This window comes from Podarcis tiliguerta (genome assembly GCF_965153285.1).
Source record: "Podarcis tiliguerta genome assembly, chromosome: 6".
Taxonomy (NCBI): domain Eukaryota; kingdom Metazoa; phylum Chordata; class Lepidosauria; order Squamata; family Lacertidae; genus Podarcis; species Podarcis tiliguerta.
In genome coordinates this window covers 79,341,441-79,365,335 of record NC_139539.1, presented here as the reverse complement: position 1 = coordinate 79,365,335, position 23,895 = coordinate 79,341,441, and the positions used below count along the sequence as shown (strand labels likewise).

At 44.6% G+C, this 23,895-nt stretch overlaps 1 protein-coding gene across 16 annotated transcripts in view; it reads right to left on the bottom strand.

Moving 5' to 3' along the window:
- The window catches only part of LOC310679760 (uncharacterized protein), a 111,930-nt gene that overhangs the window by 67,875 nt on the left and 20,160 nt on the right, over positions 1–23,895 (bottom strand). For 7 of the 16 annotated variants that reach the window (XR_014512494.1, XR_014512496.1, XR_014512497.1 and 4 more), the window contains 3 exons: positions 11,320–13,691; positions 8,634–8,684; positions 4,896–4,969 (listed from right to left, as the gene is read on the bottom strand). Coding sequence is in view for 2 of the 16 variants with exons in the window: in XM_083445428.1 (XP_083301554.1) it covers positions 4,896–4,969; positions 12,217–12,251 (109 nt within the window). In the remaining 14 variants the exon portion in view is untranslated. Of the gene's footprint in view, positions 1–4,895; positions 4,970–6,292; positions 8,592–8,633; positions 8,685–11,319; positions 13,692–23,895 lie in introns of those variants that run through there. The other 9 variants (XM_083445428.1, XM_083445429.1, XR_014512503.1 and 6 more) reach the window with 8 other exon arrangements.

The window sequence follows — 23,895 nt, the reverse complement described above, 5'->3', positions numbered from 1 at the left end:
CAATGTTACTTCATTTTTACACCAAAATCTTAACAGCCGAATGTGGATATTCATTATTTAGTTCATAGGGCTGTTGTGGGGATTAATATAAGGATTCTATACTAACAATTAAAAGCATTGCCTTTTAAAGAATCCTTTCAAATATAATTAGCAGTAATGTCGTATAGGGCCAAGGTATGCTTTTGATGACTAGTCTCATGTAGGCAAGCTTCTATTCTGTCATCTAATAAATTTGATAGAATCAAAACTTTGCTGTCGACATGCCTTGCCTGTCTCTCTTCCCCTCTTTGCCTGTCTTTGAGCTTCTGTTTTCTCTGCTGTCCCTTCTTATTTCTTAAGACACTTCTTAGCTGCCGGTTAGATGTTAGTGCCAAGTGACATGCACAGCCTTAAAAACAAATAATTTATTCTGAAGGTTGGCCATTCTGTCGCATGTTGTGTTGGGCGGATGCTGCATTGGAGATGTTCTTTCCCGTGACGTCGCCACCGTTCAGTTATCTTTTAGAACGGGAATACAAATGATGCTTAGCCTCTTCTTAAAGCGTCCATTCCTCCTCCTCCTCCTCCTTAGACAAAAATGGAGAAACTTTTGTGTTGTAGCTTCTGCTTGCTCATTATCCAGGGGTGGTGTTTGGGGCCATAAATGGCACTTTCATCTTTCTCCTGACAGCCACATCTGAAAGTAAGCAAGAGATCTAACTGGTCTCCTGCTAGCTGCCATTCCCACTCATGTTTCTATGGAGAGAGATGTCAGCCCGGGTAAAGCTGGTTCCTGAGCAGTGCAGGAGTCCATAAAAAAGGTTAAGAAAGACACACACCCCAAATGCCTCCGCTGGTGGGCAGGTTCCTCCTTTGTTCTTTTTCTATCCAAAGGAGAGCTTTCTGGGTGTTTTGATTATGAAAGGTACGTGCTGTGCTGGAAAGCTGAGTCGATCTCAAGCAACATCTTGAAAAGGAAGATGAGCAGAAAGCTGGTAAGTTTGCTTTTGTGCCCCTTTGCTTTGGTGGGGGCAGGTCTCCCAGGACCATACTACACGTAGCTTTGCCTTTAACTGCAGAATAGTTGGGTTTTTTGTTTTTTTGTTATTGTACAAATGGCCAGCAAAGAAGCAGATTCTCCAAGTGTCCCTATTTTCCAGGGACAGTCCCAGATTTATGTACAGAAGCTGTCCCAGTTTCTGATTTGATCCTGGAACGTCCCACTTTTCTTTAGGATGTTCCTAATTTAATCAGAGAATTGTTGGGGAGTGAAATATACTCGGAGTCCTGCAGTGATTTCATGCTCTTTATTGCAGCCTGTAAAACAGTGATTAAATTTCCCCCCAAACCTCAGGTTTTCTTTACATTATTTACACAATGAGTCCCGTCTGATTGGCTGATTCTGCTTCCCTCCTGGAGCCTGATTGGTCTTCTCCTGCAAGCCAATCATTTGTTGAATTCTAGGATCTTACCAGCCTAATAGGCTGATTAACTTCCTCCTGGAGCCTGATTGGTCTTCTCCTGCAAGCCAATCAGTTGTTGCATTCTAGGATCCTACCCGCCTATTGTTCTAGGATCCAAGTTTAGTACATAACAGGCAGTATGGAGTTATGTGACCCCCGAGCCAAGGAGATAAGTAACTATACAATCTTCCTGTAATTAAGGGCTCAGCTAGGCAAATCTTCAGAATTATTATTATTATTTTATTTATTCATTGTTATTTTAAAAATTTGTATACAAATTTGTATTTATTGAAACTGTATACTTCACCTGATGATCACAGAGCAATTCGCAACATAAAGACACCACATGAGAACACAAAATATATAATAAAGCAAGTACAAAACACACCAATAACTCATCACCCACAAAAGCCATAGAATGTCCAGTCAGCCAAAGGCCTGGCTAAAGAGAAATGTTATTGTCTGTTGCCTAAAGATATGTAACAAAGACTTCTGGCAAGCCTCCCTAGGAAGAACATTCCACAAAAGGGGAGCCACTGCAGAAAAGGCCCATTCCCGTGTTGCCACCCTCTGGGCCTCCTGTGTAGTGGGCACATGAAGAATGGCCTCAGAGGATGATCACAGGGTCTGGGTCAGTTCATATGGGGAGAGGTAGTCCATTAGTGCTGGGAAAACTCAGGAGGCATCCTAACTCAGTAACTATACCCAACTGTTTGGTCAAAGGCTGTGGGTTGTTTTTTAACTAGCCTTCTCAGAGTCTACTAGTCTGGATTTGTATCCTGCCTGTAATGTAGAAGGTTTCCTCATCTCTATGGGTTTCCCTGGAAAACAGAAGTTACTCCCCTCTTCAAATAGAAAATACAGAGCATGTGCTTCTCCAGCGCCTATGTTATAGAGACATCCGTATTAGCCTCATCTCCCCACTACTCCATAAGTACCCAGGACGCACAGGACAATTCTATACCTCCCTGCAACTTTCATACACCAACCATGCTACGACATACAATGTTGCCAGGTTCTACATAGCAGCCTTCAAAATTCATCGGTTGATGACCTGCGCCACAAACTAGATTTAATGAATACTCATATCAGAGTGCTTTGTAAATTTCTTTGTAAATTCATAGTCATAACCTTTTATATACTAACCTTTTATGCTCTTCCTTATACGTTTAATGCTCCTAACCCTTCGTTTAGATTATTTTAGCTTCTTTTAGCTTCTTATAGTCTTTTACATATACCTTCTGTTTTAATAACATTAGATTTCCAAAATGTTTTATAGATTTTAAATGATTGGACCTCAACCTATTTATGCTGGTCTATGACCGTAATAAAGATTTGATTGATACTCCCCTCTTAGCAGCTAGTAATTTTGTTTGTTTGCTCTGCAGACAAGTAACCTTTGTGGGCTTTTTTCTAAGGCTGAAGCGAGGTCAGCTCTAATGGTGTTCATTGCTTAAAACCCAGCAGCTCTTGCCCCGGCTTACCCCCAGGAATAGGGCACACATGCCGCCCCGGGCACCCGAGCAGCTAGCTACGCTGCTGTGGGTCCCCTTGGATATGTAAGTTCAATGCATTTGGTAAGGAAAGTTTCAGGGAGGGAGAGGATCCTGCTTCAGGCAGGGCTGGTAAATTACCTTCCCACAGCAGGGGTTTCAGCTTGCAGTCACCTGAGATGTTCTGCTTACCTTGGACAATGCAGGTAAGATATGGGAGTGTTTCATTGTAGGAGCTCCCTCCATCCCTGGTTAGCTGCTTTTAGGAGGAAGCCTGAGATGCCATAATACTAGTATGTGGGGTTGCCCAGTAAGTAGGAAGGACCTCTTCCTTAAACCTCGGCTGCCAGTCACAGTAACGGTAAAAGGACCCCCAGACAGTTAAGTCTGGCTTCTGTCCTGGTGTCCCGTTGTGCCAGAAGCGGTTTAGTCCTGCTGGCCACATGACCCAGAAAGCTGTCTCTGAACAAACACCAGCTCCCTCGGCCTGAAGCGAGATGAGCTTTTGACTGGACTTAACCATCCAGGGGACCTTTACCTTTACCTACAATAATAATAATAATAATAATAATAATAATAATAATAATTCATCCTGTGAGTGATTAGTGGTTAAAAGTGATACACAGCCTAAGGCAGATTTGCAATTCTGATCTCATTGTTTTCCGTTATTAGGCACCGTTAGAGCTTAACCAACAAATGATACATTCTGTTTGCATTTGGCGCAGAAGACTCATTACAAGAAGACACCGTCTCTGTCCTGAGGATTTGATATGCTGCTGGGTTATTTAGCCCAAACTCATTGTCATTCACTCTGAAGCAAAGGATATTGTTATCTTACATAGAAGTTTTGCCATCTGATTATTTATTTTATTTCTGGAGTCGCCTTTTAAAAGGTCAGTTCCCATGTGAACAGAGATTTGTGGGGCTTTAAAAATGTCTATAGATTTTACAAACGTGCCTCATGAGTGGATAAGAAGCAAATGTGCATAGGTAGTTCTAGTACAAGCCAGCACCCATCCCCGAAAAGCACTTGCACACACAAAGGCCAATTCTTGCCAGCCAGAAACCTCCTAGCGACCTTCCCAGTAAACTCTCAACTCAAAGGTTATTTTCATTACTCTCTCCCAGTGTCATACTGCAAAAACTATATCCTCTGCTTCTACCTAGGCACATATTCCAGTAGCTTGGAGTAGCCTTCTGCAATCAAAACCAGTAATTCAGACTTAACAGCCCATTAGGTGACAGGCTATATGCAAAAACCTAGCTGCAGATGGCCATTTAATATAACCAAAAAGCAGGGGCATTGCTAAGTACTTAAGGGAGATGGGACTAGGCATGGGGGATAAATTCAGCTCAGATTGCATTTAAAGGCAAAACTACCTAATAGCAAGGGACGCGGATGGTGCTGTAGGTTAAACCACAGAGCCTAGGACTTGCCGATCAGAAGGTCGGCGGTTCGAATCCCCGCGACGGGGTGAGCTCCCGTTGCTTGGTCCCTGCTCCTGCCAACCTAGCAGTTTGAAAGCACGTCAAAGTGCAAGTAGATAAATAGGTACTGCTCCGGCGGGAAGGTGTTGCTCTGGATCACCAGAAGCGGCTTAGTCATGCTGGCCACGGCCCGGAAGTTGTACGCCGGCTCCCTCGGCCAATAAAGCGAGATGAGCACCACAACCCCAGAGTTGTCCGCGACTGGACCTAATGGTCAGGGGTCCCTTTACCTTTTACCTAATTGCAATTTCCAAATTTCATGCTAAGAAATGAAACACAGCTTTCCTTCAAAATCTGCTCTTCTCTGAATGCAATGTCTCCAGTCAAGAGAGACACCAAAATTGTCAGCGTCTCCCATCCCTATTTGAGGCGCAGGCCCCCCAGGCCTTTCTCTCTGGCCCTTGAGACTCTCTCCAGGCCAAATCCCCTCCCCAGTCACACCCCGCTCTTCCCAGGTCATGCCGCAGCTTACCAGCTCTGCTTTGCATCTTGATATGTTGGTTTCGCCTGGCTGGAATGTGTCCTCTGAAAATGCCTCTTGCTTGCCTGGATGAAAGATAAAGAGGGGTGTGTGAAGGAACTAGTCTATGGTATAAAGGTAAAATTTACATACATGGCTCTGGCCAGTTTTGCCTGTGGCCCTGCCCATCACTAGTACATCACTCCTGGAAGGTTGGCCAGAAGGGGATGTGGCCCTTACACTGAACAAGGTTCGACCTCCTTCCCCCATTTTATAGTATCCATGAGCTTGTTTACCCAGCCCAATGATTCTCATTGTATAGTGAAGGAGCATCGTGCCTCTGCTCCACATGGAGGTTGCATAAAAGTGGCCTCTCGTTTGTAAGAGAGACGTTGTTTGGAGTATTTCTCTGAGAAGGGTCACAATGTATAGATGGATATTCTTTCAGATGCTTTGAACGCTATAGTATCAGCACTGTCCGAACAATTGTCTGAGGGGAAAACATTATGTCAACCGGGCCTGTGCCATATGTTAAAGAACTGTAGAATGGGAAGGGACCACAAGGGTCATCTAGTCCAATACAACCTTCAGATTAAGAGTCTTGTGCTCTACCGACTGAGCTATCCCAGCATTTTATGTTATGTTATGCATAGTGGCTTTTCTTGGTAAAATATGAGGTATTCATACATTGCTAAAAAGTGCTATAGTGGCAGCCCAAGATGGCTGCCATTAGCAGCAAAAGAAGTGCTGCCTCCTGGTGAGTGCTGTCAGGACTTTTCCCCAGCCGGAACTCGCCGGAACCCAGTGCCGGCACCTCTCAGGTGGGCACCATTGCCGTTATGAGAGAACAAAGGAGGCTTTCATGGTCAGTTCCGGCATCTCTTTTTCTAGAAAAACAGCAGTGAGAGTGTTGGTTCAAGGTGGGAAACGGTATAAACAGGGAAACCTTGGATGCCAAGATCCAAGTTAGGGGCAAGCACTCTTTGATGAGAGAACCCCTAAGAGATATTTAATATCTCAAAATATGTAGGAAACACAGGCTGTTGGGCCTTTAAAATATGCCTTTGAGAGTTCCAAAACTTCCCTCTTCCCCTAGCATAGAAAAAGACCACACGTTTGGTAAGTTAAAAATGGTTTTCAAAGTAGTGGAAGTTCCTAAATTATTGGCATAGGAACTTAAGAGTGGCTTGTGAGAGCCAGGCATCTTCACACATAGTTCCTCGGGTAGACTGGGAGAGAACAATAGTTCCTAGTTACCTAGTTCCTCCCAAGGTGAGGGGAAGTGGACATAGCTAAACCTGGCAGAACAGCTTACTTTATGGTATTAACCCCTTCATGTGTTAATTAGACTTAAGCATGTTGGTTATATGAGGCTGGTTATTCCACAAAGAGGACTCAAGTTTTCTTTGTCAGTGGACCCTGGCAGGTTTACATGTTAAAACAATGAACAGAGTGGTGATACAGTGACTACTGCAATCGGCACAATATTATATCACCAAGACTGTAAACAAACAATAAATGTTCATAAGAATGGCAAAAGTAGTTTCCCCCCCAAATAGGTTTTATCTTAAACAATAGCAAATGCAGTACATGAATAGTTCACTAGGACAGATCGTGAAGCTGAGGCTCCAATACTTTGGCCACCTCATGAGAAGAGAAGAATCCCTGGAAAAGACCCTGATGTTGGGAAAGATTGAGGGCACAAGGAGAAGGGGACAACAGAGGACGAGATGGTTGGACAGTGTTCTTGTAGCTACCAGCATGAGTTTGACCAAACTGCAGGAGGCAGTGGAAGACAGAAGTGCCTGGCGTGCTCTGGTCCATGGGGTCACGAAGAGTTGGACATGACTAAACGACTAAACAGCAACAATATATCAGTGGTTCAGTGCTGGTTGTGGAAATAAAAATGGTGGCTCTAGAGCCAGCTGCCTGGCACTAAAAAGCCAGGGAAGGCATTGGCTGTGGGCCCTGTCAGGGTAGTGGATCTGGGCCACTGATTCTGCCCAAGGATCTCAAGTGCTGATGCCACGACTGTATCCGTCCACAATGTTGAGAATATTATTGGACTGGGTAAGTGTCTAAATCAGCCCTCTGGCAGATCCATTCCATGAAGTACTGAGCAGTTTGGCTGGATGAATGCAATGTGTCCAAGACATTAAACTTTCCAGTCTGGGTGGGCCTCTTTAAGCATAAAGCCTGTTATTTCCAGTACTCCCAGAACACAGAGGTGGATCCCTGTGTTAACTTTTCAGTCAGTTAAAACGCTTTTAAAAAAAGTATTGCTGTACAGAGGGAACAATTATTTTCCCTCCTCTACTGTTACCTTATTAAGTATCTGAAAATGGTCAACATATATTGCCCTTTAATCATCTGTTCCATAGGACAGACATACCCAGTGTCTCAGGATTTCCTCATATGATTTATCTCGTCATCTGCTTTGTTGAATATCAAGGTCCCCCTGCCCCCACAAGTTTAGGTCTTTGTAAAGGGAATGAGAGTTGAAAGTGTTGGGCTCTTTCCACAGATTTAGCTAGCCGACAGCAAGATTCCCTGTGATATTTTCAACCACCAGGATTTTTATTGTTATGCAAGGAGTTGATCATCTAGTCCAACCGCCTGTGATGCAGAGATATACAGCTGTTCCATGAGGGGATCGAACCTGCAACCTTAGTGCTATCAGCACCATACCATGCTGTAACCAACTGAACTATCCAGGCAGTAAAAAGAGTAAAAGGACAATTTCAGCACTTGAGGAGGGTTCAGACCAGGGCCAAGGAAGAGTGGATATTGCCCAGGGAGAATACCAAGGGCTGAATGGAGAAGCCTGGAGATACATCATTCTTGTTCTAACCTCCAGTGGTGGCTGATGCCCACTAGGACTGGTAGGGCCGGGGCGGAAGGCAGGGAGAGCAGCAGTAAGTGCAGCCACACACATCTCCAAGTGTTTGTAAGGAAGAAGGCAGGCAGGTGGGGGCTTGCTGAGCACAGGCTGAGGTTGGTGGGCCAGTGCCCCATTTGCCTTAATGGATGAACTTCCTCTGCTAACCACTACACCACACTTGCTTTGATAGGCAGTGATTTAACGAACGCATTTCTCAAAGCACATGAACAGTTTTCTCACAACACAGAAGTTGGGAATCACTACTTTAGGATAGGGAGGTATAACCAGGGCTTCTTTTTCCAGTTCCAGCATCTCTCAGGTGGGCACCATTGCCATTACAACAGAACAAGGGAGGCTTGCATGGTGAGTTCCAGCACCTTTTCTTCCAGAAAAATAGCACTGGGTATAACCTATAAGCCACCATCTTTGTCATTGTCCAGATTGCTTCCACCTGCTCTTCTAAGGTTACAGGGTTAAATTAGCTGGCGACTGGAGTCGTTATCAGGTGTACACTTGCATTTTAATGAAAGTTTCCGTCTCACTTATTTGCAGGATTGAAAGAGTGAAAAAGGCAAAGCAAATAGTTGTTGCTGTGTCGCAGGCAGGGTAGCATTAATTTTCTTTTTTAACAGAGGGAAAACAGGTAAAGCAGGATTAGAGGCTGGGAAACAAATTAAGAGGCAATAAAAAAGAGATCGAGGAAAGTTTGAGTTGCCGTGCCGCTCAGCAGAGGTGGGACTGGGAAAAGGGCACGTTGGTTTGGTTTGCAAGGTGTCCTGGAATCCTTTTCCAGGAGGTGTAGACAGAGAGGTCATGCAAGTCGTTAACTGCATGGAAGAAAATGGGAAGCATCATTGTGGAGTACTCACCACTTTTAACTGCTGGAAGGTGTGCCCTGAATCTGTCAGCAAGATTTCAGTCTGTGTTTTTCAGATGAAACAGTACAGCAAAACAGATCAAACTTCACTTATTTTTGTCTGGTCCCCCCCACCCTCATTCCCTGCAGGAAATGACAAGCTCATTTTACATGTGTGGTGTTTTTTTAAAAATTAACATTTCCCCATGTCCCTGTATAATTTAGCTTTCCCTGTTAATTGAAGTTTTCATCTTAGAAAAAACAACCCCACAACTATTAAATAGGATTATCACCTTTTCATTCTAATATTCTTTCTAAACAGCCTATACATATCCCTGTCTCTTTATAATATGGTTTTGATCATGTTCAGGATGCAAAATACCCTCTTTTCTTAACCATCCTACGGCCATGTGAAGCCACTCTTAGGCTGAAATCCTGTATAAGCATACTTGGGAGTAAGGCCTGCTGAAGTCAGAAGGGCTTGCTTCTGAGTACACATGTCTAATATTGCACTAGTCTTATTCAGGTATTGGGTTTATGAATGAAACAACATGTTATGGGCTCTGCCAAGTAGTCCCGCCTCCCAAATGAGGAATGCCTTCTGTTCTCTATGCGTACAGGGCAAGTGTCTGTAGGAAGAGGGAATTTCCATATACGAGTCCTTCATGCAGACATTTCTGCTGTACATGCAGACACAGAGGGCAGGGATCTACTCAATGAATGGACTACTCAGCATGGCTCCTTTCCTTGGTTCCATGTTGCTTTTACTCTTATGTATAAATGCCTGAATAGGACCGCCACTTTGGGTGGTGATATCCCATTGGGCAATGCCCCCACGGAACTCCGCCCACCCTTGCTGGGGCCACAACTCCAGTAAGCGAGGCCGCAGGTGGCAAAATGTGTATTTTCACATGCTAAGTGTACAGAAATCAATCAATAGATGCAGTGGCTAATCATGCAGGATCTAGATGTCTTTTCACAGGGGAGCAATTCTGGTGGAGGAATATATTGCATTTCCCCAAATGCTTTCCGCAACTTTTTACAGCTGAGAGTCTTTTCTTGTTGGTTGTACTATGTCAACTATGTGGCTGAGATGGGCCACGGCTGGCTAGCAGCTTTTTCATCATGCCGAGTGATGAAACACCCAACTTTCTGCACCCAACACTAGCAAGTTTAAATTAACTTTGTCCTCTCCCACCACCAGTGTCTTCAGGGGCCAAGTACTCCACAGGGAAGGTGGGGGGAACCTTTGGTCTCCAGAGATTGCTGAACCACAGCACCCATCACCCTTGGAAGTTGTAGTTCAGTGACAAAGGTTCCCCACTCCTGTCATAGGATTACAGGAAGCAGCCTCCTGCCAGGTTAGAAGATTTTTTCCATCTGGAATAGGGTCATAGAATCATAGAATCATAGAGTTGGAAGAGACCACAAGGGCCATCGAGTCCAACCCCCTGCCAAGCAGGAAACACCATCAGAGCACTCCTGACATATGGTTGTCAAGCCTCTGCTTAAAGACCTCCAAAGAAGGAGACTCCACCACACTCCTTGGCAGCAACTTCCACTGTCGAACAGCTCTTACTGTCAGGAAGTTCTTCCTAATGTTTAGGTGGAATCTTCTTTCTTGTAGTTTGGATCCATTGCTCCGTGTCCGCTTCTCTGGAGCAACAGAAAACAACCTTTCTCCCTCCTCTATGTGACATCCTTTTATATATTTGAACATGGCTATCATATCACCCCTTAGCCTCCTCTTCTCCAGGCTAAACATGCCCAGCTCCCTCAGCCGTTCCTCATAAGGCAGCGTTTCCAGGCCTTTGGCCATTTTGGTTGCCCTCCTCTGGACACGTTCCAGTTTGTCAGTGTCCTTCTGACAAAGGACATTGGTAGCATTTCTCCAGGGGGTCTCAGAAAGATACCTTTCCCATCATATGCTACCTGATCTTTTAAACCATACATGCTGCAGTTTGAACCTGGGACCTTCTGTATGGAAAGCATAACGTCTATCACTGAAGCAGCATCCCCCCCCTTCACCGTGTACTACCACAATGCTTACCCAGCTGCTCCCCTACAAATGCACTTCTTGGCAATGCTGGCCTTAAAAAAAAATCTTCTGCCAGCCCAGAAGTTCCCATCCAATCCAATTTGCATGCGAATAGCAGCATGTCTCTCCACCTTGCAGAACCTGGCTTGGATCCCTTGCATAAATGAGACAGAAATTTGCACCAAGCACCTTTGGAGTTTAGGATTAGATCACTTTGAAGGGTATCCTCTGCTATGACACTCTTGCCACAGATGCACTAATGCCGAAGAAAGAGTAACATGCTGATAGCACCAATCTAAAACAGCAGAGGGCACTTGCTGAAACCTAAGGAGCATAAATGTTTTTCTTAAGGGAAGGAGCTCAAGTCTGACAGATAGTTTTCAGAAACGCAATGGCATTTATCACTGCATATCAAGGGTCTAGTTCCCCATTATTAGCTAACACCAGCTACTCTCTCTCTCTCTCTCTCTCTCTCTCTCTCTCACTATGTTTTTTTAATTCAGATTTTGCAGCTCATTGTTGAAGACCCTGAACATAGCTATAGTAAAACTGAAACTTTCTAATTCCAAGGCAATTGACTCAGTTGTGCTGCTGCTCATAAAATGCAACTTTCAAAATCCAGTTATCAAATGTTAGATGATAAAAAATATTTATAACTTACCTTTCCATTAGAATAATGCTCACAACATCTTATTTTCATATGATTAAAACATTAAAAAACAAAAGGTGACAGCAGATAAATTTCAGAAGCCAGTATGTCATGGAGATGAAAACCAAAAACAATTCAACAGGTCCTGCTGGCTATTATATCTCCTCTTCATCTCCTCATTTCCAGGCTAAACATACACAGCTCCCTCAACCATTCCTTTTAAGGCTTGGTTCGCTTGATCATCTTGGTTGCCCTCCTCTTCACCTGTTCCATCTTGTCAATATCCTTCTTAAATTGTGGTGCCCCAAACAGGACACCATATTCCAGGTATGGTCTGACCAAGACAGTATAGAGTGGTACTATTACTTCCCTTGGTAGGGACACTATACCTCTGTTGATGCAGCCAAGAATAGCATTAGCTTCTTCTTTTTTTGCTACTGCAGCACACTGTTGACCCGTGTTAAGCTGGTGGTCTACAAAGACCCCCTAGATCCCTTTCATATGTATGGCTGCTCCAGTGGAGCAACACTGGAAGGGTGACAGTGATGCCAAGAATTGGGGTGGTGATGCCAAAGGGCATCTTGCTCTGTTGTCCTTTGCAGCCTGAAAATTTCACTGTCTTCGGCCTATACTTTGTTTTTGACATAAACAGTGCTACCTCGGGTTACATATGCTTCAGGTTACATACGCTTCAGGTTACAGTCTCCGCTAACCCAGAAATATTACCTTGGGTTAAGAACTTTTGCTTCAGGATAAGAACAGAAATCGTGCAGCAGCAGCGCAGCAGCAGGAGGCCCCATTAGCTAAAGTGGTGCTTCAGATTAAGAACAGTTTCAGGTTAAGAACAGACCTCCAGAATGAATTAAGTTCTTAACCCAAGGTACCACTGTACCCCTAAACCTCGCTGACCTTGTGGGTTTCATCCTGCTTTCCTCTATGTTCATTTAGCGATGATTCTGGCAATCATCATTGTTCTGGTTTCCTGCTCACTTCCTGAGATCTGCCATTTTAAAAACGATGGGCTCACCACCCTAGAAGTGAAGAAATGCTTAAGTCACTGGAAACGGATGAGAAGCCTGCAGCAAATCCTTGCAAATGCTGGTGTGGCACTCTGTGCTTGCAACTCTTGCTGATCCAATGTAAGCACAATGTGTGGGGAGGGGGTGGGGGAGAAAGAGGGAATATTTCATGTGGCTTTTCAAACGAGAGAGATGTCAGGGTGCTCTTTTCAAAGAGCAAATGAAAACTCTACAGAAGAGAGGTGCGGCTCAAATACCTGGACAAGGTCCTTGATTTTTATTTTTTATTTTTACATCAGTTGTTTGATCGCACTGCGGGGCCAGATGAGATGCTGATGCTTGCGTCTCTGCAATGAAAAACATAATGTTAAATTGCCTTGTCTAATCAAGGAGGAGGCAAGGCCTTGCATGTATATTTAATGGCAAACAATCCCACTGAAGGGAAGGTGGATTATTTCCATAGACATATCCTTGCGGAAGGGCCAGCGCTGAGAAGTATTATCCTTAGCTGCCTCTGGCATCAGCAGCTCTGATCTCTCCAGATACCTTGAGAGAGAAGGTTGAATAATAATTACCCAGACCATTAAGGAAACAGCAGTTCCCTGCGAAAATCTTCGCTTTGAGTTTCCAGAATTGTCATCCTTCGTCTTGTTCAGCAACCAAATAAAGAAGGGCAGGATGTCCTCTTGGAACTGTGAACTGCCCTAGAAACTCAGCAACAATAACCTGACACCGTGCATGTCATCGCAACTGGTTATGCATGTCGGCTGTCAACACTGGATTGAACCAAGATGCATCAGTGTTGTTTATTCATTTTCTTGCATCGTTTGTCAAAGAAACGACAGCCAACTTCATTTCTTGCATGTACATGCTGCTCCTATAAAGATAACATTGCGTTTACAAAGGGTTAAAGACCCCGCCAATAGAAAACTCCAAGATAGCCCCCCAGAAGCTTTATATTTAAACTGGTAGTCCTATAGAGTGAGAGTCCCTAAGATGGTTGGATAGCACCTTATTTGCATCCTTTTGGCAACTACGGGGGCCAAGCTGGTGTCAAATGTATCGCTCTGCTTTCCTTTAGACCACGTCTGTGAGGCCAGGTGTGGGGTCTTGTCATCTGGGCAGCCCACAGCCTCCATGCCCTGGTTCTGTAATGCCGCTGACTCCGGTGTGGCTCTTCAGGGTGAACAACCTGTTAGCCTGGCATAGGCTGAGCTAATCTTGGACTGCCCATCCTTAGCCATCTGTTTCCCTCATGACTGTCCACAGTGAGAAGTCTAGCTGTAACTCCTCCACCCCAAGGCACACCTTGGCCAAGTCCTCCAGTGTTCATGCAGCGTTCCTGATGTTCAAGTGCATCAAGATCTGGAAAGGAAACAAAGATTGTTGAGTGAGGCTAACATCTGGTTAAGGAAGGATGTTTTCTCTCATCTGCTTGGGCTAGCTTCACTGAGGAACACCATGACTCAAGAGGACAACCATATAGGGCTCCCTGTTCTTCAATCCAGATCTCATCCCAAGGGCGAGATGGGTGGCTCCTGCATGGCAGATACAAACTGCACATATCTCCTTGCAGGTGCCAACCCTACCTTGAAACATAGAGAGAGGCCTTAGGTGGCAGATCATGCTGAGCGGCAGAGCACTGACTAGATATTGGAGGTCACTGTGGCCTGCCCTGTGCCCCATAAGCTAGTCTGTTGCCTACAGGTGCAGTGGAAGATTCTGTTGAGCTTCTGTGTGTGAAAACTGGTGTGTGTGTGTGTGTGTGCCATCTTGTTCTTTGCTTAAGGCAACAAAATGTCTCAGGACAGCCCTGCTCCCTGCATTTACATCACTTGTCTTTGGAACTGTGGGAAGAGATGGACATATAAAGCTAGCCGTGCCTCTTCTCTGAACTCTTAAGAAGAAGTGAAGAGCCCTGCTGGATCCGGTCAATGACTCATCTAGTCTAGCATCCTGTACCCACAGTGACTGACTAGGTGCCTGTGGGAAACCCAAAAGTATGGCATGAGTGTAAAAGCATTCTCCCACTCAGAATTCCTAACATTCTTCTTTTGAATGTGCAGCAAATTAGTTATTAGAATCAAAATATTCCAGAAGATCTCTGCTCTTGAAGGGTAGAGAGTAGGGGTTATGAGGAAAGTGTCCCTCCCTCTCTGACCCCAGTTCATTAAATGTGTACAGAATCCAGTCTTGGGCTAAAAGTGCCGCCATAAATAATAGGTCAAAATAATGCATCGAGGCATTGGAGGTTGACGGCCTTTGGAAAAACAAATAAAGTGCCCTCCAGCCTTTCTGTATTAGATCTGAAAGAGATAATCCTCTTACTGTTCTGCTTCCTTCATTAGAGGAGATTTTTAAATATGAAATTTGAATCCTCTCTTAGCCACAGGAAAAGTGCTTTGCCTACTGACAGCTCACAGTTAATTGCGGCAACAGGGATGAAAGGATAGTGGTTTAATGATATCCCCCCCCCCCCCGTTTGAAAGTGGCCACAATGGAGTTTGAAAAGAGATTATACGTTTATTTTTTAAGTTGGAGAGATGTATCTCCAAGCTTAATGTTTCCTGACTCATTTCAAGAAATGAAAGCTAAGAGAAGCTCATAGAAGACACAATTCCTAAGGAACCACTTACAAAAATTGGCAGTGTCAAACCGCGGTCATTTTCTTCGTCAGGTCTTGGCTAAGTCGATGGAGAAAGTAACTTATCTCTGCTGTCTATGAGGTGGCAAGGCATTTTGTCAGTTGCAAAATGAGTGCGTTCTCTCTTAGCCACATCTGCTGCTCTGCTCTTTCTATTTATATAGCACCTACAACTAGGTGTTTTACAAATTAAAGAAGGGAGAGAGTCCATGGCTCAGTGGCAGCGCATCTGCTTTCCATGCAAAAGCTCTCAAGTTCTGTCCCTGGCATCTCCAGGTAGGGCTGGGGAAGATTCCCTGTCTGAAACCCTGGAGCAGGGGTCAACAAACTTTTTCAGCAGGGGGCCGGTCCACTGTCCCTCAAACCTTGTGGGGGGCCAGACTATATATTTTTTTTTGGGGGGGGAATGAACTAATTCCTATGCCCCACAAATAACCCAGAGATGCATTTTAAATAAAAGCACACATTCTACTCATGTAAAAACACCAAGCAGGCCCCACAAATAACCCAGAGATGCATTTTAAATAAAAGGACACATTCTACTCATGTAAAAACACGTCTGCAGACCTCACGTGGAAGAGGCACACGAAGAAGGGCTTCAGATGATAAAGGGACAGTTTATCATGATGGGGAGAGGCAGTTCTAGAAGAAAAGCACTGGTTAAAAGTGTGGCACTTACTGTAACAACCTCATGGTGAGCACCAGCACCATTTTTCCCTAGAAGGAAAGCACTGGATAAAATAATTAAATGAAAGTTCCAGTACAGATACAGCCTGGAAGACAGCTATACTGGAGGAGGGTTTCAGTAAGTGATGAAAAGGCAAGAGATATGGCACCCATCTAACATTAGTTCATAGTAAGTACCTGAACACAATCTCAACTTGCTAGCTGAGCAACTAGGATTTAATTTTCCTGCTAATGAGCTAATTCTACAAGTAGAACCTATAGGAAAATGTCCCAGTCTGGAGTGCTCTTCTTCAACCATGCCTCTTCTTGCATATTCTGACCCTGCCCTGCAACAGTCAGCTAGAATTCCTTGACTGCTCAGTCCCCATTGGGCTGTTTGGGGATTCCTCCCCCTTTCAAATATTAAAAAAACACCAAAACTTTTCCAAACTTTGGGGTTTCCACAAGCCTGTTGATACTTCCCTCCCATGCGTGAGATTTGTTGCTTTGGCTATATAAGCAACAACGCTCACCTCTGAACATGATTAAGAGTGAAGGGGGCAAAATAAATTTTCATACTTCCCCCTCACCAACACACACATTGTTCCAGTTATTCCTCACAACCTGAATGCTTGAAAAGACTACAGTTAACGTTACAGAAGCAGAGATGGATGCTGCAAATAAACTTAGTGGTTTTTAATCATGACCATCTTTCAACAGGAGGATATAAAACCTGCATCACGTCAGTGCTCCAGAGTGAGATCCAACAGTTACTTCTGCCACTCGAAAAGTTTAAAAAACTCCTTGTTGCGTTTTTATATACAGCGTCGTTTGTTGGATTTGGTTTTAATGATCCAGTTTTTCCAGGCAATTTCTTTAACAACATTACAGTGCGGAAAGAGCAAGCGTTAAAGAGGTTCTGATGTGACAGAATTTGAAAGAATGTTTCCATCCTTGGCTACATTTCTAAGTGTCTATACATGGAGGCTTGAAATCAATAAAACTAGCTTCTGCATAAATTATTTCAAATGGGCTGTCTGTGTCAGAATCCTCAAAAACCGCAGTTGCCACAAATCCTTACGCTTAACTTCTCAGGGAGAAAGTATGCCATGCATTAAATGCACAGGACCATTTCCTCCTTTAAGAATAGCAACAGTGGTGGTATAAGCCATATTCCAAGTAGATCCATTGAAATCAGCGGCCCCTGGTGAGGATAGACAGTTTTCTATATTGCCTTTTCATCTGGAAGTTCCCTAGACAGCTCAAAATAAAATAGAATATAGTACATGAGAATAAAAATGCTTCACAGTAGCCTTCTTTAACATTAGGCTCTAGCAGGCTGTGACTGCAATGATAATTATTGTCTTTGCTGATGTGGCGTTGGAGCCAGTGGCGTAGCGTGGGGGGTGCAGGGGGGGCCAGCCGCACCGGGCGCAACATCTGGGGGGTAGGGTTAGGGGGCGCAAATCCACAGGTTAGGGGGTGCAAATTACTTGCCTTGCCCCGGGTGCTGACAACCCACGCTACGCCACTGGTTGGAGCCAATCTAATATGGCTGAAGGAGTGCAGATAGTGTTGTTTTTAAGTGCTGCTGCCATCTACAGAAAGTTTCTCCTACAACTGGTTTCCCTTCCACCCCCTATTGCCATATTGTGTTGTGATAGCAATGGCCACATGGTTTAATAGTCCAAAGACAGCAAGAGGATGGAGTTATTGGAGGAAAACCGAGTAGTGGTCTAACCAACAATCAAGATGGCATTTCAAGTGGCTGTCAATTAATAAATTCACTCTGTGACACTGTTAAACCAAGGCAATGTTCCTTCATGTACTTTAAAAAAAAATGCAAACCATAGCCGGTAAACCAGTATGCCTAATTGAACATGGCAATCATATTTCTAATTGAATGTTACTGTATAATTAGCAATGCCCCTTCAGGAATCAAGGGCAGCAGGTTGAACGAAGAGGAGGGAGGAGGTAAGCAGATAAGGAGGAAGACAGCCAAAGCAGAAAACTGAGGTGTACAAGTAAGAACTAGGACCACCTTTACGTTTCAACCCAGACTGGCGCAGTTGAGACCGGTGAACAGTTTGCTCTAATCACAATAAGTTTTAGAGCATCCCATGCTGATACGCATCAGCCATGGAAATGGAGAGCCCACACTCTGGCAGCAGTTCTCTGGGGTTTCAGACAGGAGGCTTTCTCCCTACCAGGAGATGCTGGGAAATCAAAGCTGGGAGGGCCACTAAGCTATGGCCCTTCTCCAAAGATATTCAATATATTGCATGTATGCTGCATACCAGGGGAGCTTGAGCAGCAAATGAAAAATGGCAATTGGCTGCTGTCCCTGCAAAATCCAGAAGATGCTTTGAATGGGGAATTTTACTTGAAATAGGACACAAGGTCACAATTCAGCATTCTGGCTGCGATAACAAATGCTGGTCAAAGGTTTATGGTCACAACTTCTGCCAAGGTGCTGTCACCTGCTGTTGGAGAAGTGAAGTTGCATTAATACACTTTCACCTCTCCTTGCCACCCTTGCCCACCAGTGGCGTAACAGTGTCGGCAGTGCCCGGGTCAAGGCAAGGATTTTGCTTCCTAACCTCCTTGTGGGCATCGCACGGGAGGCAACAGGAGGGCTTTGCTGTTCCAGTGTGGCAGCCACTCCTCACAGAGATTGCCTGCTGGTTGCCGTGTTCACCCTCTCAGCTCAGTGAGCTCCCGGTGGGAATGGCAGGTGGCGCACGTTGGTGGGTTTGACAGCATCCCAGCAGTGCCAGAGCCACAACATGGACACATGCTGGTAGGAAGGTGCTGGGAAAGGACCGAAAAAGTCCATGCTTTGGTTGGCAGGGGTTTTGTGCAGGGACAGGCATCCTTTCACCAGCCGTGAGAAGGAGGTGCCACTGCAGTCCCAAAAGCCTCGCCTGGGTGCAGATCACCTCCACACAGCTCCAAAAGGTGGCAGCCACACAGCCTCGGCAAGGGAGCCTGTTGCGGAGGCACCAGGTTGCGCCCCCTTAGAATTCTGCTCCTGGGCCACTGCTGCCCACAGGACCATTGCTCAGTCTAGTTTAGTATTGTCTACACTTACTAGCAGGAGTTTCTAGGACGGGGCAGCTCCCAGCCTTGCTTGAGGATTGAACCTGTGACTTTTTGCATGCAAAGCAGTTCCTCTACCACTAAGCTGTAGTCTTTTCCACAGGGAAGTCCTGTGTCTGAATGTGCTCTGTGTTCCTTCACAGCAGCAGTGCTCCATTTGTTCAAGCCACAAGGAGTGCTGAACCAGCTGCACACAGACAAACTGTGGGATTCCTGCGCTAGGCAAACAGGAATCCAGTTATTTTGGAAATCCACATGCTTGCGAAGGCAACACCTTCCTTCACATTTGTGCCTGAATTAAAAAGAAAAGCTTCTCCTGAACTTTGATTTACGACAACATCTTAGAAACCAAACACAAGAAACATGCCTGTGTTTTGCAAAAATAATTCTGCTGAATTTTGCTGTTGTGCTTACATTGTGTTCTGTGCTATAGAAAATGATCTCTCTCCCCCACTTATGTAAATCCTGCAGGGATGTCTTATCATCTCTGCATTTTGCACTGCTTTTCGTATGCCTGTCAACAGAACATTAAAAAATCATTAAAAACATCCAGACGTTGCACAGTAAAAGCCCTGACAGTGCATTCTTATTTTTTCTCTTTTCTTTCCTGCATCCAATTCACAATCAATGAGTGGCTGCCAACCCTGATGAAATCTGAAAATCAATCAAAGTAGTTAGTAAGGTTTAGCACTGCAATGTTTTGCACTCTGGACAACAATGTGGCGTTGGACTACATGGCTATGTTCGCACTCCCACTTCTGGTAAACTCACTGGGTTTATAGTGCTGGGTTTTTAATCTTTGTTCACACAATGTTATCCAAAATGCATATGTATCCTGTACGTTGTTATACGATACTACTGTTTCATGCATTGTATCTCAAACCAGCTTCACACCAGCTGAAGTCCTCTAGCCATTCCTAATTCACCCCCAGCCAAGGTGCATCCTCTAAACTAGCATGCTGACTTCATGTGCAGCAAAGGATGCTATCCCATCCACAGTGTTGATTCAGCTTCTGGTCTGGTTGGCCTCTGAACATGGAATGTGGGAGAGGGACACCATCTCGTACTTGACCTCAGGCAGCAAAAGCTCTGGGGCTGGCCCTGCATGTCTCTCTCTGTACACGGTTTTCATGTTCCTCCCATGCAGGACATCCATAGCATTGGATCAGCTCCAAATCACACTAATTATCCAGTCAATTCTGCAGCAGAGAATTTCATTGTGAAATGCAAATGTCAGCCTCATTAATAATCAGTATTAGCTGTCAGAAGAAGAACAAGCTTTGAGGGAATGTTAATTTTTGTTTAGGCAGACGCATACAAACGTTTGGTTCTTAATGAACTTTCTCCAGTTCTTGTTTGGATTGCATTCTTCTGGAACAGATGCAGAACAGGCAACTGAAATTGCGGAAGACATGTGTGGTGCTGAGGCTTGTAGCTGAAAGGGTTAAGCTCTTGGCCTTATATAGAAATGATGTCACCAGGAGCAAACAACTGTATTTGGGAAGTTAGAGCCAGACCTGTCTCAATTCACTCTGTTAATAATACAAGACTTTCCATATACAAGGCAGGAGGTTCTGGAAGAAGTTAAGTCTCTTGTATCAGGGATGCTCAGATTCCTCAAAGGAAGACAAAAAGGGTGTGTGTTGCGGGGTCTCTCTCTCTTAAGGAACTTAAGGCCTAGGAGCCAGATACGTTTCTCCAGGCCTGCCCATCAGACACTAAATCAGTAAAAATCAATACAAATCGGAGATTCTGCTCCCGTAACAAAAGCCTGCCCCCCCTATAAAAATCCTGGCTACGCCCATGACAGCCACAGCACTTACTGGCTCTGCACTGCATCCTCCATGAGTGATTTTGCCTAGTTAGAATGAATCCTTGTGCTCTAATAATGCTTCTTGCTAGTCTGGATGGAGGATAGAGAGGGATGTGTGTGTGGCGAAATTAGCCGACTGTACAAAAGTTACATTCATTGCTCCACCCACTTTTGCTGCTGGCATAGCCCCCCCCCCCCCCCCAGTTTCCCTAGATGGAAATGTGACACTTGGCTTGCAAAAGGTTCCCCATTCGTGTTTTAAGTCACACAAAGCAATCAGGTCCACTGGCCACCGAGGGTTATATGGGAATGTTGCAGTGATCCACCCATGAAAACAATAAATAAATAAACATCCCATGCCTGCTATGGCACTCATAGTTTTGCAGAAATAGTGTTCGCAAACCAACCAAAGTCACATTGCATAACACTAGATGGAAACAGTGTAAGTTTTAAAGAATCCAAAGCATTTACACACCTCCCTACACAAAACATAAAATGACCCTCTCTTTGTGCTTGAAAATATTACAAAGTAGGGAAGCTTTCTGATCAGAACAAAAAGCAACCCTGTTGGGAGAGGGTGATGGAGCCAGAGGCAAAAAGGGTTGGAACAAGGGATGTAAATATTGCATCGGTATCACAGACTAGTTTCCACACACTCTCTATCCCCCACCCATCCAAGCAAGCAAGCAAGCAAGCAAGCAAGCAAGCAAATAAGCAAGTATTATCAGACTCTAAGGAAAAATACCCAGGAGGCATAGTGGGGCCAGTGAGGGTTTGTGTATTCAATATATAATATTTAATATGCATAAAATGTAATGTTTATAGATACTGAAGTTGAATAACTTATGTAAAGGTTTGCATTTGTAAAGCAGAGAAGTTTGTATTAAGCAGGAGGTTTCACTCTGGCAAATGCGGCAGAAAAGGTTGAAGATTTTTCATTTCAGTCTTCAGGCTAATTGATGGTTCATAGCTGGATACCCAAGCCACAATTTCTCTTCAGGAAAGTGAAAGCTGAGAACAAATTGTTTTCTCAGTGATAAAGCCAGCAGTAGCAGTAGTAGAAGAAGCTAAGCTTGATGATGATCAAGCCAGATACTTGCATAGGAGCTCTCTGGGATCAGAGAGAGGGAAGTTATTGAACTGTTTTAAGGACTTAAAAAAGATGGGACAACATTGCTTGCTTGGTTAAGAGAAATGTGCTACCTTGTATCTTGCAATGTTCATTTGTAACTATTTTAAGACTGTTCTGCAAGGTTTTGTAACTCATTCCTGTGGTGGAGAGCAAATTCATTTCTACTTTGCACATGGTCCAGATTTGCAACAACTCTAACAGTGTGGACTGGGGAGAGTTATGTGGTCGAAGAAAAGGGGCTTGGAGGACCATATTTGGCCCACAGACCAGAGCTTCTACACACCCTACTATACCAAGTTAACTGGAAGTAAGTCTCAATGAACTCACTGGGACATTTCTGAGTACCCTAGTAGCATTTTAAAGGCTCAGTTTTATTTAGAAGCAACACGACTTTTCATATGTTTATTAAAATAGTTTGGTTAATTCCCAAGTTCAGGAAGGCTCGGTGCCAACAGCCTGCCATTGATTCTGAGCATGTTTTCAAGTAAAAGCTTATACTGTGGGAGGTGGCGGGGGGGGGGGAGCACTATGCACCTTTGAAGTTTTCCCTGATAACATGCATTGTGAACATATCTTTAAAAGAGGTAATAAAAGTGTGTCCTTACTTTGGCCTTTTAATTAACCAGTAATAGGAAGGCTTCACTGTTTTACAAGGCAGTAACATGGCTCTCCAGTGCATTATACTACTAGACGGCATTCTGACAACCAGTCTCTCTCCTGTCCCATCCCACCAACTGCTGAAAGCAAAAGGTGCTTCTAGTTTGCTTTTCAAAGTCAGTCTGTGTGCCAAAATGAAGACTGGGGGAGCGGGGGAAGAGATGGGTGCCCAAAGGAAACAAAGCGAGACAAATGTTTGCAATTAGAAATTATGAGGCTTGTAAGGCTTAATTTGTTCCTGTAAAAAGGCAGTTGCCTTTTCACCAACACACAGCCTTATAATGAGGAAAGCATGGAAACATGTCCTAAGCTGCCTGCTTTTTGGAGTGCATCAGCTCAGTTGGCAGCGGCTGGGGATCCCTCACTGCAATTTGGAGCGTCAGTGGTAATTTCCAGCTGTTGCTTGTTGAAGCAGGACTGGACTGGAATAGGGTGGGGGGGGGGAGGGAGGGAGGGAGGGAGAGAGAGGGAGAGAATATAAGCAGCAAGTACAGTGAATACCAGGGGATGTGGGTGGCGCTGTGGGTTAAACCACAGAGCCTAGGACTTGCCGATCAGAAGGTCGGTGGTTCGAATCCCCACATTGGGGTGAGCTCCTGTTGCTCGGTCCCGGCTCCTGCCAACCTAGCAGTTTGAAAGCACGTCAAAGTGCAAGTAGATAAATAGGTACCGCTCCGGAGGGAAGGTAAACGGCATTTCCGTGCGCTGCTCTGGTTCGCCAGAAGCGGCTTAGTCATGCTGGCCACATGACCCGGAAGCTGTACACCGGCTCCCTCGGCCAATAAAGCGAGATGAGCGCCGCAACCCCAGAGTCAGCCACGACTGGACCTAATGGTCAGGGGTCCCTTTATGTTTACCTTTACAGTGAATACCAGCCAGTCCTTTGCTTCCACCTCCAGAAATGGCTTCAGAAGGTGGTAAATTTAGGCTTCAAGATCAGCAACGTTAGGCTTCAATATCAGCAAAGGGTCCATTGTCCTAACAACATATGCTCACACTGCCCCTGTTTATCAGGATAGTTATTTTCTAGCACCTACCCCTGGCTAATCACAGTCCTTACTTTGTGCTTTGAGAATGGCTTGTTAAACATTTGTTAATGTGAGTCGCCTGAGGTGTCATTTCCCAGGGTCTCTAGAAACAGCAGCTTGCACTCTGCATTGTGACTTAGCTTTCATGTGCATCCATTGATGGGCCCCAACTCTGTAGTTGTTTTGATGAGAGGTATTTGAGCTTCACCAGTAATTGGATGTTTGTATGTTTTTAACATGCCAATGCGTAATTGTTTAATTATTGTGTTTGTGCTCTGTTTGTGAATCACTTTGGGACGCTTTGCAGTGGGAAGCAATACATATAATAAACCCAAACCAACCTCCTCCAACTTTTCATCCTGAGTTTTTGTTAGACTACAGCTCTCATTATCCCTGACCATTGGTCATGCTGACTTGGGGATATGTGGGTTGTAGTTCAACAATATCTGAGGACCTCAGGTTGTGGAATACTGATCTATACGAAAAGACATTTGCTGGAGGACAGTTTATTGCACATGAAATTCATACAG